Source organism: Amaranthus tricolor, chromosome 14 (genome assembly GCF_026212465.1).
Source record: "Amaranthus tricolor cultivar Red isolate AtriRed21 chromosome 14, ASM2621246v1, whole genome shotgun sequence".
Taxonomy (NCBI): Eukaryota; Viridiplantae; Streptophyta; class Magnoliopsida; order Caryophyllales; family Amaranthaceae; genus Amaranthus; species Amaranthus tricolor.
Window position 1 is genome coordinate 4,486,257 of NC_080060.1, and position 14,642 is coordinate 4,500,898.

The 14,642-nt window shown below is 33.9% G+C and overlaps 1 protein-coding gene across 2 annotated transcripts; it reads right to left on the minus strand.

Moving 5' to 3' along the window:
- Positions 1–102: 102 nt before the first annotated feature.
- On the minus strand, positions 103–5,588 carry LOC130800418 (uncharacterized). Of its 2 annotated transcripts, XM_057663934.1 has the most exons (3): positions 5,243–5,588; positions 3,618–3,846; positions 103–2,410 (listed from the first exon to the last, which is right to left on the minus strand). In XM_057663934.1, the coding sequence occupies exons 2-3, from the start codon at positions 3,837–3,839 to the stop codon at positions 644–646; spliced, it is 1,989 nt and encodes a 662-aa protein (XP_057519917.1). In that variant the 5' UTR covers positions 3,840–3,846; positions 5,243–5,588; the 3' UTR covers positions 103–643. The 2 variants fall into 2 exon arrangements, with proteins under 2 accessions (XP_057519917.1, XP_057519918.1); XM_057663935.1 differs by lacking the exons at positions 3,618–3,846; positions 5,243–5,588 and adding an exon at positions 2,698–3,609 and having other exon boundaries at positions 200–2,410.
- Between the last annotated feature and the right edge of the window lie 9,054 nt (positions 5,589–14,642).

Below are 14,642 nucleotides of genomic sequence, written 5' to 3' on the forward strand. Positions count from 1 at the left end.
AGATATATATTATTCCTTATGAAAATCTTTTCAGGAAGAAGTCAATGTGTTAAAACTTCAATAAAGATTTTTTAGAAAAAATTACACATTTACGATGTCTTATAATGTAGTTTTTTAACACCTTTATAAGACGTGAAATATTAATACAGTTTTCTTTTAAATCTTTACAATGCAGTAAATACTATACGATGCAACTTTGTTTATACATTATAAGTAGGCACACTGCACACCCAAAGAACTGCCCAAAAGAGTCGGCGAAATTATGTCAAGGTAGCTAGGGAGTTAAATTATGTCAAGGTAGATAGGGAGTTTATACATTATTATCAACAAGTGATAATAAACAAACATACTAATTGAGAATCAGCAAATGTTTCCCCAAGACATAGTTTCATGACCTTGCAATAATTTCAATTTCAAGGAAATAGTCTTATATTGAAGCTCTATATATTTCTCCCATTCCCTAAATGATCTTCTAAGTTAAATACACCAAGTCATTCTAAGAATAAGACAGCAATATAATGTTCCATTACCCCAACATTGTTTAGTAACACCCGTCTGAGGGAGTTTTAGAGGCTCTGATGTACAATAAGTACAAAAAAATACACGATTTCATATAAGAAATCCCTTTTTGTGTAAAAGAATATCATTTTGGTCGAGCAGTAGGCCTAGCGGGACATCTTCGCCTTATAGACCGCCTGTTAACCTTACCCCAACTGACAAGGGCCATTAACTCTACTATTTCCGGCACTTCTTCAACAAAAGTCACCTGCTTGGCCAACCGTGATTTTCTACCCATTCTACATGTTCTTCTAGTCCTATTTAGCGGCCAAGGAGTCCCTGCAGCTTCCATTAGCCCTTCTATCATCTGCATATCCTCGGTTATCTCATATCTCGAAAGCGAAGCAAGAGAAGGTAGAACTTCTCTATGGAAGTCCTTCGTCTTTGATCTACGAGTCCTCCCCCTTCTCGTTTTGCTAGGCAACAACATCGAACAAGTTTCGCTCAAGATTTGGACACTATCTTTGCACCAATACTTTTCCTCTTTCGTTTCCGTCAGCTGCAATGTCATGACCTCAAAATCATCGATCGTGCAAGTATCTCTGCAGCGCATCGTCTCCAAATCCTTATCTAAATCAACGGAAAGGGAACTAATCACCCCGGCAAACCATTCTAGATTCCCACTATCCAAAGTTTCGGGTTTTTGCAAATTCGTGCTTTTTGAGCATGACACAAATCTAGAGGAAATGGAGACAATGGTCTCAGCTGCAAGTTTCACAAACAGGTCATTGCCCTCTTCAGGTTGAATCTCTTCGGAGTCTCCTCTAGTTGGAAGACGTTCCTCCACTTCCGGGCTAATAGGTGCCTCCAAATCAATATTCAAACAAAAATTCAAGTCTATCTGACCTGAGTTTTCGTAAACAAGCGACTCTTCGTCTGTTGTGAGATCACACGGCAAGTTGATATCAATCATCCTGCATCTCTTTCTCTTATCAAAACTTTCGAATTCAGCCGCAACAGGTCTTGTTATGTGCTTTGCTACATCCGAATCCAGACTACAATGTCGATTAGCATTGATTCTGTTATTAAGAACCGCATTCAGCTTGCCGAGTATTTTAGCACCTTTGCAGGAGGACAATTGGCTGTTGACGGAGGGAAGTGCTTGAACCACAGGCGGGTTTTGCCCCACGTTCGATAACTTGCTTCCGAATGAAGCAAAACCCAAATCCGATTTAGCATTCTCGGACTTAACAATAGATGTTATCGACATAATATTCCTACTATCGGACAGATCAAGGTTTCTTTCTAAGAATCCCCTGCCAGCTTCTGTTCTCTTATCCCAATCACATTCTTCGGTGTAGGACAATGCCAAAGGTTCATTCAAGTCAGCCAGATTACGGAGCTCACCTTCTAGGACAGGTTTCAATGATCGGCTCGCAGTAGAAGGAAGTACAATAGCCTCAACGACAGCCTTAGATCGTTTGTCTGACAGTAACGTCACAGGTGTAGAGGGGTGTAAAAAATCTTCTTCGTCACTGTCGACATAAACCTCTGCGGGAAGCTCAAGATCTAACAACTTCCCTCCAATTTTTTTGCACTTGGATTTCACAACATCCAGGTCATTCAAAGTGCCACCATTTCGTGAAGCGAAGGGGCTGGTGGGTGTTCTTAGTTCATGGACCGAGTAAAGAGACGTCTGAATGTTATCTCTACCTGTCAAAGACGGTGTAGTATGAGAATTAACAAGGGGAACACTATAGAGAGTATTTTGCCCATATCTGGCCGAGATTTTTGCTGAAGACAAATTTGAGCTTTGGATCTCGAAATGTAGATCATCCACATACGGTTCTTTGTTTTTCGTTTCACGCATCAATTCCTTCTGTTTTCTGTAAATGCGGTGTAATTCTTGAACCTGGAAGTTGAACAACAGTTAGCAGTGAGTCGAGTGCGTATTGTTCAAGTCGGCTTAACATCTAAACAAGGTTTGCAAATAGTTGGACTACGAACGATTTGTATTATAATAATGAGGAGGTCGATCATATTCATGAAAAGGTCTTGCAATATGCAGATTGTTTGAGATCATAAACAAGTTGGACTAAGATAACTACAACGCATCACAAAATGTTGTGTGGCATATTTCTTTTTTTCCCGAACATTAAAACAAGTCATAGGAATCGTAAAAGTAAGAATAAAACATACCAGTGTCACATGTTTCATTAATCTCCTCGCAGATTGTCGTCGTCGTCATCATCATCATACCCGGTGTATCCCGCCCATAGAAAAATCATGAGCAGGGTCGTCATCCTTTCTGCGTATGAGTTGCCGCCGTCCTTCCCTCCCCAGACCCTGCTCATGATTTTTCTATGGGCGAGATACACTGGGTATGATGATGATGATGATGACGACGACAATCTGCGAGGAGATTAATGGACGAAGATTAATGATAATGACAATCTCCTCGCAGATTGTGAATTGAAAAAAAAGGCAAATTATAATAAGTTTTGGCCTATTTACCGACCATTTTTTGAGGGAATTCCAAGATTTTAATGTGATAGGTGGAACTACACAATATTGATAACAATGTAACTTTCTTGTTATGGCAAAGTTCCAATTTTTATAAAAGGAAGAATAGTTTCCATCTCTAGTGTGCTCTACAAAACAACTTAAAAAGGAAACTTGCATAAATTGAGGCCACTACAACATCTCATTATCCCACTTAAGCGAGGTTTAGAGGTCAGATGTATACAACCTTAACCTTGTTAGTAATAACAAAGAGGTTGTTTCCGATTAACCCTTGGTGGCAAATATCACCTGAAAGTTCATACAAACAAAGTGCACGTGATTCACAGGACCATTTAAGAGTTCATTATAATCCGAAATAAAAAATTATAAATCTTTGACCCCATTAAAACAAATGACACAAATTGAAGCCATTAAGTTCCAATATTAAGGCTCTTACAATGATGGCCAAACTAGCAATTCGCAGCTTAGATAAAACACAAACTTAACAAGGATTCAATGTAGCGGAAGTTCATATTTGACGGTATTATTTCTTATACAACTTTCTTTCGCGTTTTGAAGACAAACGTGTACACACATAGTAAGAAGGTTTACAATACCTGATCTCTGAATGTAACTTCATGCATCAACATTGTCTGACGGACTAACTCTTTGTACGCGAAGGGTTGTCCTTGTGGAGGTTTTGAAGAAGCCACATAATCGTTGTAATGTCCACTCCGAATGGTTGAAGTACCATAATACATTGGCGCAGCACCACCATTTGCATTAACATTGAGATCATAAAGTGAATGATAAACAGGATTATAGCTCTGGCACTGCATATTTCACCTGGTAATAACAATGATCAAATGTGTTTAGTCCCACAAATCATGTTTATCTAGAAACATATACATAAGTTTATCTAGAGACAAAATCAATCCCCCTAATCTATGCACTTTATGACACAATTTAATTACTTCAAGTTTTAAAAGAACAAATACAAGGAAAGTATATCATACAACGTTACAAACCTACTTTTGCTTACTATATGTATTGAACCTTCATTTTACCACAACAACAACACAAACTCCTTGTGATGAGGGTGTTCGTTCGCCATCTTTCCCACCCTCCCAAGACTCTTGCCTTTAGATGAAACTCATTGGGATGAATAACACAAGCTCCGACATTGGAGTGAATGCTTTGACACTTCATTTTGAACCAAAAGAAAGACGGTCTCACCGTGAGACACCAACTAACATAATTATTAGTACATGGGCTATTTGTTTTGAAGTCGTCTCACTCAAACACAGTCTCTCACAAGAATAGTTCTTCCTCGTATCATAGTCCATTGGACACATAAAAATATGATAACAAAAATATTGTTTTCATTTGGCATTTGATTGAAAACATCATAGCAATTTCACGTAAATAAGAAGTGCGTATGATTTATTGAATACATTTTTCATTTTAGATGTCTATATAACACCCTCAACGAAACAGTAAGCAAAAACTCTAATTTTAAGCATATGCCTACATATCAACGCTAAAAACCCAACATTTGTACATATACATAAAAAGAAGCATATTCAGTGTCATGTCATGTCTTCACATGATAAAAGCAAAAAAAAATAAAATAAAAACAAAAAAAAACATAACTTTTATTAAAAAAATTCAGCTCATGAATATTTGGGCTGAAAAAAGAGAAATAACAGAAAAATGAGCCAAAATTCTCTGTTGGCATACAAATATTATGGCAGGGACTAATAACATCAATAAAATAAAAAAAAATAATTAACCGATTAATCTTAAAGATAAAAGGGCAACATAATAGTATGATTTCTTCAAGGAAAATAATATTTGTAGATTTAGGTTAATAAATGGCTTAGAAAAATGGTACTAAAAAAAGGAAAAATAGACAAAAGAAAAAAGCAAACATGAAATTCTTTGTACTCTCTTTTTCTACCAGATTTCTTATCATTCATCAAATTCCTCTCCCCACATTTTTCTAATCGGGATAGGCTAGAAAATCATTACAGTCGAAAAAATTGAGGAATCGATTCAACTATTAGACTAACTCATGATTTTCTCGAGTCCCGAAAATTATTTTTAAAATAAAAAAAAAACACAGAACAAAAACTCATCAAAAAAAATCAATCAAACAGAATCAAGACTGTCATCTAAATTTAAACTTCAAAAACCCATGAATCTAAATAACAGAAAAAACAGCTAAATTAAGAAAATTTACCTGAATAATAATTTTTCTTCAATTTTAAGATCTAAAACCTCAAAAAAGGGTTAAAATTTGAAGTGGGTAATTCTTAAAATTGAAGAAAAATGAAAATATCCATGGAATTGGAAGATAAAAAAAGGAAAAAACTTGTATTGGATCTGCTAAACCACCCACTTTCATAGAGATAAAATCTGAAGGAATACAACAAAGAAGGAATGGAGGAAAGGACATTACATGAAAATGGTTATTCCTTTAACATTTATTGAATGGCTTTTGGATATTTGAAGGAATTCTCACTTGAGGAAAACGAGAAAAAGGATAAAAGAACAAAGAAAAGAAATAGTATTAACTACAAGAAATGAAGGTGAGAGAAAGTGTAGATTCTCTTGTTAGTATTACTACCTCCTATTCAGCTGAATTGTCCCATTTTTTTTGGCACTATTCACTTATCACTCTTAATTTTTAATTAATATCAACTTTTTATAATTTTTAATTAAGCATAATTTGAGATATTAAGAGTTAAAATGTTGCCTCGGCAAGTGTGAAAAGTCAAATGGGACAGTTCAGCTGAATAGGAGGAAGTATTATTAGTCCTATTGTTGTTGCTTTCTGTTGCAGACATTTCAATATACTTCTCTTTCTGTCTCTCTCTATTCCTCTGCGTTCTAGTTTGGCTACTCTGATAGAGGCGTACATTCCCATGTTCTGAGTCGATTTTAGGTTAAATGTTTTATGTCGAGTCGATTTTAGGTCAAATATTTTATGTCGATTAAAAATTGGATTTTAGGGTCATATTGGTTTTTTAAGTTGGGTTAAACCGAATTGATTACAAAATCTGGTAAAAGTTGAATCATCAGATGAGTTTTAAATATCTTTCAAATTTGGCTATTCTAAATATAATATTTTGAGTATAGTCAAAAAAAAATATAATATCTTGAGTTGGGTTAATTTAGATTAATTATCAAAATTATTTGTGGCTCAATGGATAGAGCATCTGCATATGGAGCATAAAGTTTAGGGTTCGACCCCTACTGGACGCAGGTATCAATTTAGGGTTTTCTTGACTGCGCGCATCTCTCTTTACTCCCTTACTGGAAGAACGGGTATGATTTCTCAGCATCCTTCAAGAAAAATAAAACCCCCACCGATACCCTACCTTGTGCGGAATACTAAAAGTGTCCTTTATCTTTTGATTAATTTTGAATAGGTACTTTTTATTATAACCTGACGAAAAGAATAAAGAGATGTAAGTATTAGGTGAAAATCAAACACAACCCCTTATATTAGATTTAAACATATACTGTTGATTCTTGTATTATTATAAAATAAAATATAAATTGCATTATTTTACCAATTTTCTTTTAATTCTACGTGACCATGTGTAGATTTTTTTTATGCACCTCAAATTAGTGTAGTTATTAGTTAATACTCCTAGTCCTAGAAGTATAAATATAAATTTTAAAGATTTAAAATAAAAAGGAAAAAATAATGTGATTGGAACAACTCACAACCAATAGGAAATAGACTACAATCCAATAGTTCACGACATAACATATTTAATCTTTTATTTGGTGTGTTTTTTAGTAATTCTTAAAGAAGAAAGTTGATGTCTTTAGTGTTTTACCTAACAGCCACAGGCACAGCCACAGCCACATCCATTGATAAGGATTTGTTATATTATAAGTATGGGTGTATTAAATATGGTCCCACATTGCAGTGTGGAAGGCTACTCCAATTCACATTTTATTTTAATTAATAGTAGTATGTATAGTCATGCATACAAATCTCAAATCTAAACTAACATCTCGGATTCACTTATTTTATATTATTTTAAATTATAATATTAAAAATTATATTTTTAGATGGTTAAAATTTATAATTTTATCTTTTAAATAGAAAAAAATTTTGAAGAATAATACTCCCTCCGATCTTATGATATAATCCCATTTCCTTGGGCACGCATATTAAAGGTTGTGTGGGGTCCATGTAAAAGGTGGTAGTTGGGTATTTTTAAGGAAGTGGATTAATTATTAATGATTCCCTCTTTTTGATTAATAAAGTACATAGAATGAATTTTGGAGGGAAAATTGGGTTTGACATTGTTTGAGCTTTAATTGAAATTAATACATTTCCCAATTTTTTATTATTAAACAACCATTAAACTAGTTAATTTAAATTACATAAAATTACATCAAATAAATTACAAAAACCGTCAAAATCATAAAATAAGCTAAGTCTTCAATACTTCCTTGATTTCTTCAACGTTTTTTGAACGGCAATTGAAAACGAGCAACCCTCTCGCCACATGCGCATACGGATATTAAATCTTTCGTTGACTTCAGATTTATAAAAAAAACAAACACGGTATGCATTTAGTGTTGAAAATTAATTAAATAACTACAAAAAATCTAAATGTTTCATTTTGAAAGGAAGCCATCAATGACACTGGAACAAAAATAAGCTGATCAAGGGAAAACAATGATACTGGAAGATTGAAAAAAAATGAAAAGAAGCCAGACATGATTAGAAGATAAATACAGCAAAGGGAAATGGAGACATGATGGATCAAATGAGTTGACAATTAGTAACACAGTAAAGGGAAACCAAAAAATTAATGTCAATGGCGCCAAAAATGAAAAAAATTGCCACCAAAACAGATGAAAATTATGTATATAAGACAGCATTAAGTGAAGATATCAGACACTTCATTTAATTTCCACCAACTTCAACGCAGTATATACAATGGGAAAAAAAAGATGTAGATAATTTTACTAAGACTCAAATAATGCATGAGCTTTTAAAGTCAGCAAACAGTAATGGGAAGCTACAACACGGGGTCATCAATGAAATTGCGAAGAAGTACGATTTGCATAGGAGGACAATCGGAAGGATATGGAGACAGATTCGTGATCAAAAAAAAAAACAAAGTTCCAATTAATGTCAACAATAAGAAGTCAGTGACCAACGGTAAAGCTCCAATCGCCTTTGATGAAAACAAATTCAAATCAATTGAAAAAGCGAAGAAGACAACTTTAAGAACACTTTCAAGGGCCATGGGAGTTAGCTACAGCACTGTATGCAGATGGAAAAAAAACAGGTACTTTCGAAAGCACACCAACGCAATCAAACCGTTACTTACAGACAAAAATAAACTCGACAGGTTAATTTTTTGTCTTAGTAGTTGCATTTTAGATGAGCAAACAAACAACTTCACATTTAATGAAATGACAAATGTAGTCCACATTGATGAAAAGTTGTTTTACATTACAAGGACACAACAAACATTTTATCTGACTCAAGATGAAATAGAGCCACATAGAGAAATCCAATCAAAAAGATTTATCCCCAAGATCATGTTTATGTGTGCCGTTGCAAGACCAATCTTTTCTATTCAAGGTGAGATGATTTTTGATGGAAAGATAGGCATTTTTCCTTTCACACATGAAGTGGCAGCACAAAGGAGTTCAAAAAACAGGAAGAGAGGAGAGCCAAAGACCAAACCAATACAATCAATCACTAAAGAACACACAAGAAACATGATTGTGCACAAGATTGGTGGCAAAATGAATGGATTTAGGGATTTTGTAGCTATAATCAATTGTTTACCCTCAAAAAAAAATCATAGGGCAACAAAAACAGAACACGAAAGACATGCATACCATACATAGCACATAAACAAAATCATCATTAGTCATACAGGAAAGATGTATCCATACGAGAAAATGGGCCTCGAACATCAAAATCAGACACCAAATCATCATCATCCAACGATTCTTCATCTGAGGAAGGGAACAAGTTCTCAATGTATAGATCTTGAAGATCCAGTTGTAAATCAAACATTCCCTGTATTTCTTCATCTTCAGAAGTTATACTTCTTCTCCAGTTAGGATCCGTTTCATCAGAAGTCGTAGGTAGGCGATTGTAGAAATCGAACCACGGGTTAGGAGATCCAATCGTAGGATCACTTTCTTGGGACGAAGACAAACAAGAAAGACAAGACGTTGGTGAGGCCATGTTCGAAAAAACCCAGAAAAGATGGGAAAAAACCCAGATTTAAAAAACCCCTAAAAGCATTAGGGTTTCAAAGAAGACGAAGAAGGTGGAAAAAAAATGAAGATGAAGATAATAAACCGTAAACCAAGGTATTTTTGGGGATGAAGATGAAGATCATTGAAGAACACGAAGAGTTATACACAGGTTGAGGATGAAGATGAGAGAGAGGGAGGGAGAGGGAGGGAGACAGAGTAAGGGATTATAAAAGGGAGGGAATGATTAAGGTGAGGTTAGATTGTTAATTATTTTAGGTTAGTAGGGTTTACGGGGGGTAAAATCGTAATTACGTGTGTGAACTAAGGGTATTTAAGTAAAAATGGATTGCCAAAAATAGAAATGGGACTAATTCAAAGGTTTTGCCAAATAAGAAAATGGGACTATATCATAAGATCGGAGGGAGTACAATATTTTGCTTATTTTCCTACAATAATACTAATTTTTAATTAATCATGAATAATACCAACTTAAGGGGTGTTTCCCTAAAATATACCTAACATGTTAAAAATCAAACTATAGGAGATTATATGACAAAAAATTTAGTAAATTAATTAATAAACTAAACTTGATATTATTCTAGGAAAAAGCCCCCAAAATTAGTATTATTATGATTAATCAAAAGTTCGTATTATTGTAGGAAAATTAACAAAAAAATTACTTATTCACGGTAATTTTTCCTTTTAAATATTATCATTGTTAAAAAATGATTTATATTGATTTTTTTATGCAAGATGGGTGTAACAATATGAAAATTTGAAAAAAAATAAGCAATTCTAAATAAAAAGTTCAAAAAATAAGCAACTTATGAGCTTAATTCCTAACATAAGCACTTTTTAGAGCATAGATTCGGTGTTGTTCGCTGTTATTAACAGCGAACAAAGAAGCTTGGTTAAAAAAGTCAAGGCCTTCATTTGCTATTAGTAACAACGAACAAAGATTTTGACCATTTTTTGACCAAACTTCTTTCAATTACGAGGCTAATTACTTGTTTGTTCTAATTTTAATTGCTATCTTCTAGGCTAATTACTTGCTTTTTTAAATTTTACTTGCTATTTTTTTGGGCTATGTCAACGAACACAAAAGTTTGTTCAAAATCATTGTTCGCTGCTATTAACAGCGAACAAAGACCTTTTTTGACCAAGATTTTTTGTTCGTTGTTATTAACAGCGATCAACCCACAACCAGTGCTCTAGTAATAAGTGTTTATTTTGAGAACTAAGTTTAAAAATTATTTATTTTTTAAATTTTTTATATTAATTTACTTATTCTTTTCAAACTTTCTCACAATAGGATTAAGAATTAGATTCCGCGGTGTACTAAATTAGGTTAGCCCACTTAATAATCTCTAAAAGTGATTCATTTTCTCATTCAGCCAAAGTCATTTTAGACAAACCCTAAAAGCCTGAAGTTTTACTGAATTTTAGACAAACCCAAATTTCATTATATTATATATTTCATAATTTGACATAAATACCAACCAACTTGTTATTATATTAATCACTTCTCTTACTACAACAATCAATGGTAAGTGACAAAGGGAATAATGATGACCAAATATTTCTTTCTAAGCCGTCGTTATTTTATTTTAGGGACAATTTCGTGATGAAAATGACCTACCACAATTTCATTTTTGAGCTTAAGTAAAATGAACAAAAGAAAAAAAGAATTATTCAAAATTTAAATAATAAACTTCCATCATGTTAATCAAATGGTTGTCAAATTGAATACACGCTAATTTTTGTATGTGATGGTCTGTCTATGTACCTCATACATGGGTTGATCAATAGTCCAATTGATACTAATTATTAAGATATAAACTCACTGTTTAAAGGTTATCTCACCGAGAGACAGTCACTCACAAGCATAGTTATCAGAAACCCGATTTTGATCTATGATTTTACGATCTTACGATCTAAAAATAGGCAATTGATTCGGATCGTAGGTAGGATCTTAAATGTGGTAGAATCGTGTGATCCTACTTAGCTCAAGAATTTTGGTGGCAATATCATAACACGATTCTACGATGCAATGATCCGATCCTATATGGGTAGTTTCAATCATAAATTCTTTTAATATAATACAAATTTCACTTACATATAAATATATATTTAAAATAATTATATCAATACCTTTATAAAATTCTAGTTTTTCTTGATTTGCAGTTTAAGAATGATTAAAAGTTTTTTTTCAAAACTTAATAGATGAAGTGAAATAAATTTTTACTTACACCTTAAAACTTAAGAAAAGAACAAATATAATTGATAATAAGTAATCCAAAGCATATAAATGCATATTTGTAGGATCAGACGATTCTACGATCGGATTCTACCAATTTCGATCATATTTCCTCAACGATCCTAGGTAGAATCTCGATCCTAATAACCTTGCTCACAAGAATAACTCTTTGATTAATTCACGATTGTCTTTCCTTAAGATTCACTCTTACTCCTTACCCCTCGATCATATTCTCAATAGGGCTTAATATAATTCGTTATAATCAGGAAATACCAAACCACAAAAATATTAATATTAAGCCCTATTGAGAATGAACAATCAAAAGGATAGCCTAATGCATGAAGTATCCTTGCAAAAGGAGGACTCCGAGAAAGCGTTCCGCCACAAAGGTGTAATGTCGGCACATTTTACCAAATCTGATTCAAACTCGAACTCGAGAGCTACACCTGACACGATGCGCCACCAAGACGACTCCCTTTCATCACCCATCAAAGTACATTTGACAATAACTTGATTCAGCGCTCCGTTTGTTGCTTCCATGTCTATCTTTGGAAACAATGGCATCGGCATCCTTATTTGATAGCAAAAGTGAGCATATAATGCTGCTACAAAATATATAGTGTTTTTGGTCAGGTAATGAAAAAGCATGGTACTTGCCTTCATATTTCCAGTACATTATGACTTGAGGACGATAATCCACTATGGGTGTGTATCAGAGCTCATGAACCTTTCTTAGTATTTTGAGGTTAAAGATGAATAATTAGGCAATGATTGGTAATAATAAGAGCATATTTTCGGGCTTATAGAGGCCGAACAGTTCGACTTTCACCTTGTATCAGGGTTACAGAATTTTATTTGTTTTTTTCGGTAACGCAAAAGTCTTGTATAGACTTAGTCCACTCTATTTTAGCGTGCACTAATCTAATTATAGCAAAATTTTTCTCAATGATTATACTTAACTGTACTTGTTAAACAAAAATACTACTATTTTAATACCGTTTACACTGTTTTGGATAGCAAATTAGAAGACAAACGGAAGGGGAAGGGATAGGAAGGGGAGGAGTTTGGAGGAATGCAAAAGGAGAGTGCATCTTGTTTGTATAGAAGGAAAGAAAAGAGAAGGATAAAGAAAGGAAAATGAGTATTTTTCCTCCAATTCTTTCCACTTTAAGAGATATTGTGTTCTTAACAAATTTGTCTGTATTTTCTCTTCAAATTTCTCCCCTTCAAAATCTTCCCCTCCATGGTTACTATATAAACAAGGGAACCTCTATCCTTCCAAACACAATATTAAGTTGGTGCACACTAAAATAGAATACACCTAGTCTATACAAGACTTTCTAGTTAGTAAATAGGATCAAGAGCAGGTATTTTAGCTTTAGGTGACATAAAAGAATCACTCGAATTGAATCAAATGACCAGAAACATAGCTTATACATCACAAACATTAAATAACATCCCAAGGCAGTAGAAAGAAAAGATGGGGATTACTCTATAGGGAATAAATGATTGAACTTCAGACACTGGCAAGCATTTTATTATTTTATTAAGCTAGAAACTTAATAAGAGTAAAACCAAGTTATGCAGAAACTTACATATGAACATCATTCCTGATCATCTCAGAATATTCAAGCATTATAAGCCATAGTGAGTTGCAATAATCCAAACATTCGGAAGTGGTCACATAGCTGATAGCCCCATAAAGCTTGCGGTGGACTTCAGGATTTAGTCCAGGAGAATTTGATCAGGCCCGAGTCGTGATCTACAAATAATTCCTTGAAGATGCAATGAATTCAACATCCTTCAGAGGAAAAAACAAAACTGGTAAGACAAGAAGATTTGCCCGGAAAACACGGCTTCTATCAAGAGTTAGGAAGTGAAACCAATTCAAGATAATTCTGATGAATGTTAATTTTTTAGGAATATATCAAAGCAACAGAATGATGTCATTCATAAGAAATCATAAGCAAAAAAAATCCTAACAGCAAAAGATAAATTCTTGCAGCAGATTTTTTGTGAATGCTGTCTGAACTCTTTATTCACTTATTTTCATCAAAAAGGAATAACTAAACTGCTTATAACCAGTGTAGGTGTGCAACATAATTTGTCAGCAGATTCTCCTGTTGGATTCGCTATTCACCCAAATGAGCCAAAAATGCCCAAAAGGGATTATAATTTGCTCTTCTGATTCGTAATTCACAAGAAGATCAGCGAATCAAATGACACTGCAGTTAGAACATAAAAGGTTGCTTGCAACATGCCATATCTAATTGAAAAAATTTACTCCATATAAAATGCATTTATGCAAAAGAAATGAGAGATTATCCATATTTGACAAACTGCAAGACAATAAAAAAACATTTTACACTTAGGTGCGAAACAATAGTCACCTAGTATTGATTCTAGGGAAAACATAGAAAACTAAAATTTGAAACACTTTACAACTTACATACCAATTCCGTCTTGCGAGCAATTTCATGTAGAACCACCCAAGATTCTCCACAAGTTTCCAAGCAACATTCAAATGGGCAAGAAACGAACATCCTTTTCAGGGAGAGGTGGCATAACAAGGATTAAACAGCTTCCATTCAAGCCCGCATATGAATATATAGTCAAGTAAACACAACATCAGATAGCACCATAGCTTGATGAAGTCAATTATTATCATCATTTAAAAAACAGTTATCAAATTGAATTGCAGAAAATTTCACATAACAAACAATATGCTTAGAGCTTAGTTAGCTTTTATGAAGGGCAGGAGGGAGAGGATAAAAGACGGAAAGGAAACAGAGGTAGGGGAAGGGAAGGGAAAGGAAGAACTGCCAAGTATTCTTCCATAGACCATAATCCTATAACATCTTTCCAACAGTAAAACTAAGAAGATTCAGTTTATTAGAAGGGTAAAAATTTCTTTCAAATCCGTCTACTTGTCCCAAAGCTGAATAAGGGATACTAAAACCCACACAATATCCGCTCTCCAACTTATCTCAACCTGTTACTCAGACTCTTTATTTTGTTTCACGTACCCGTGTCCGATCCTTAATGCTCGGACATTGCTATGGCACTTAAACATTTTATTTTAGGCGTAAAATTGAACATTTAGACGTATCTGACACTTGGACACGTACCA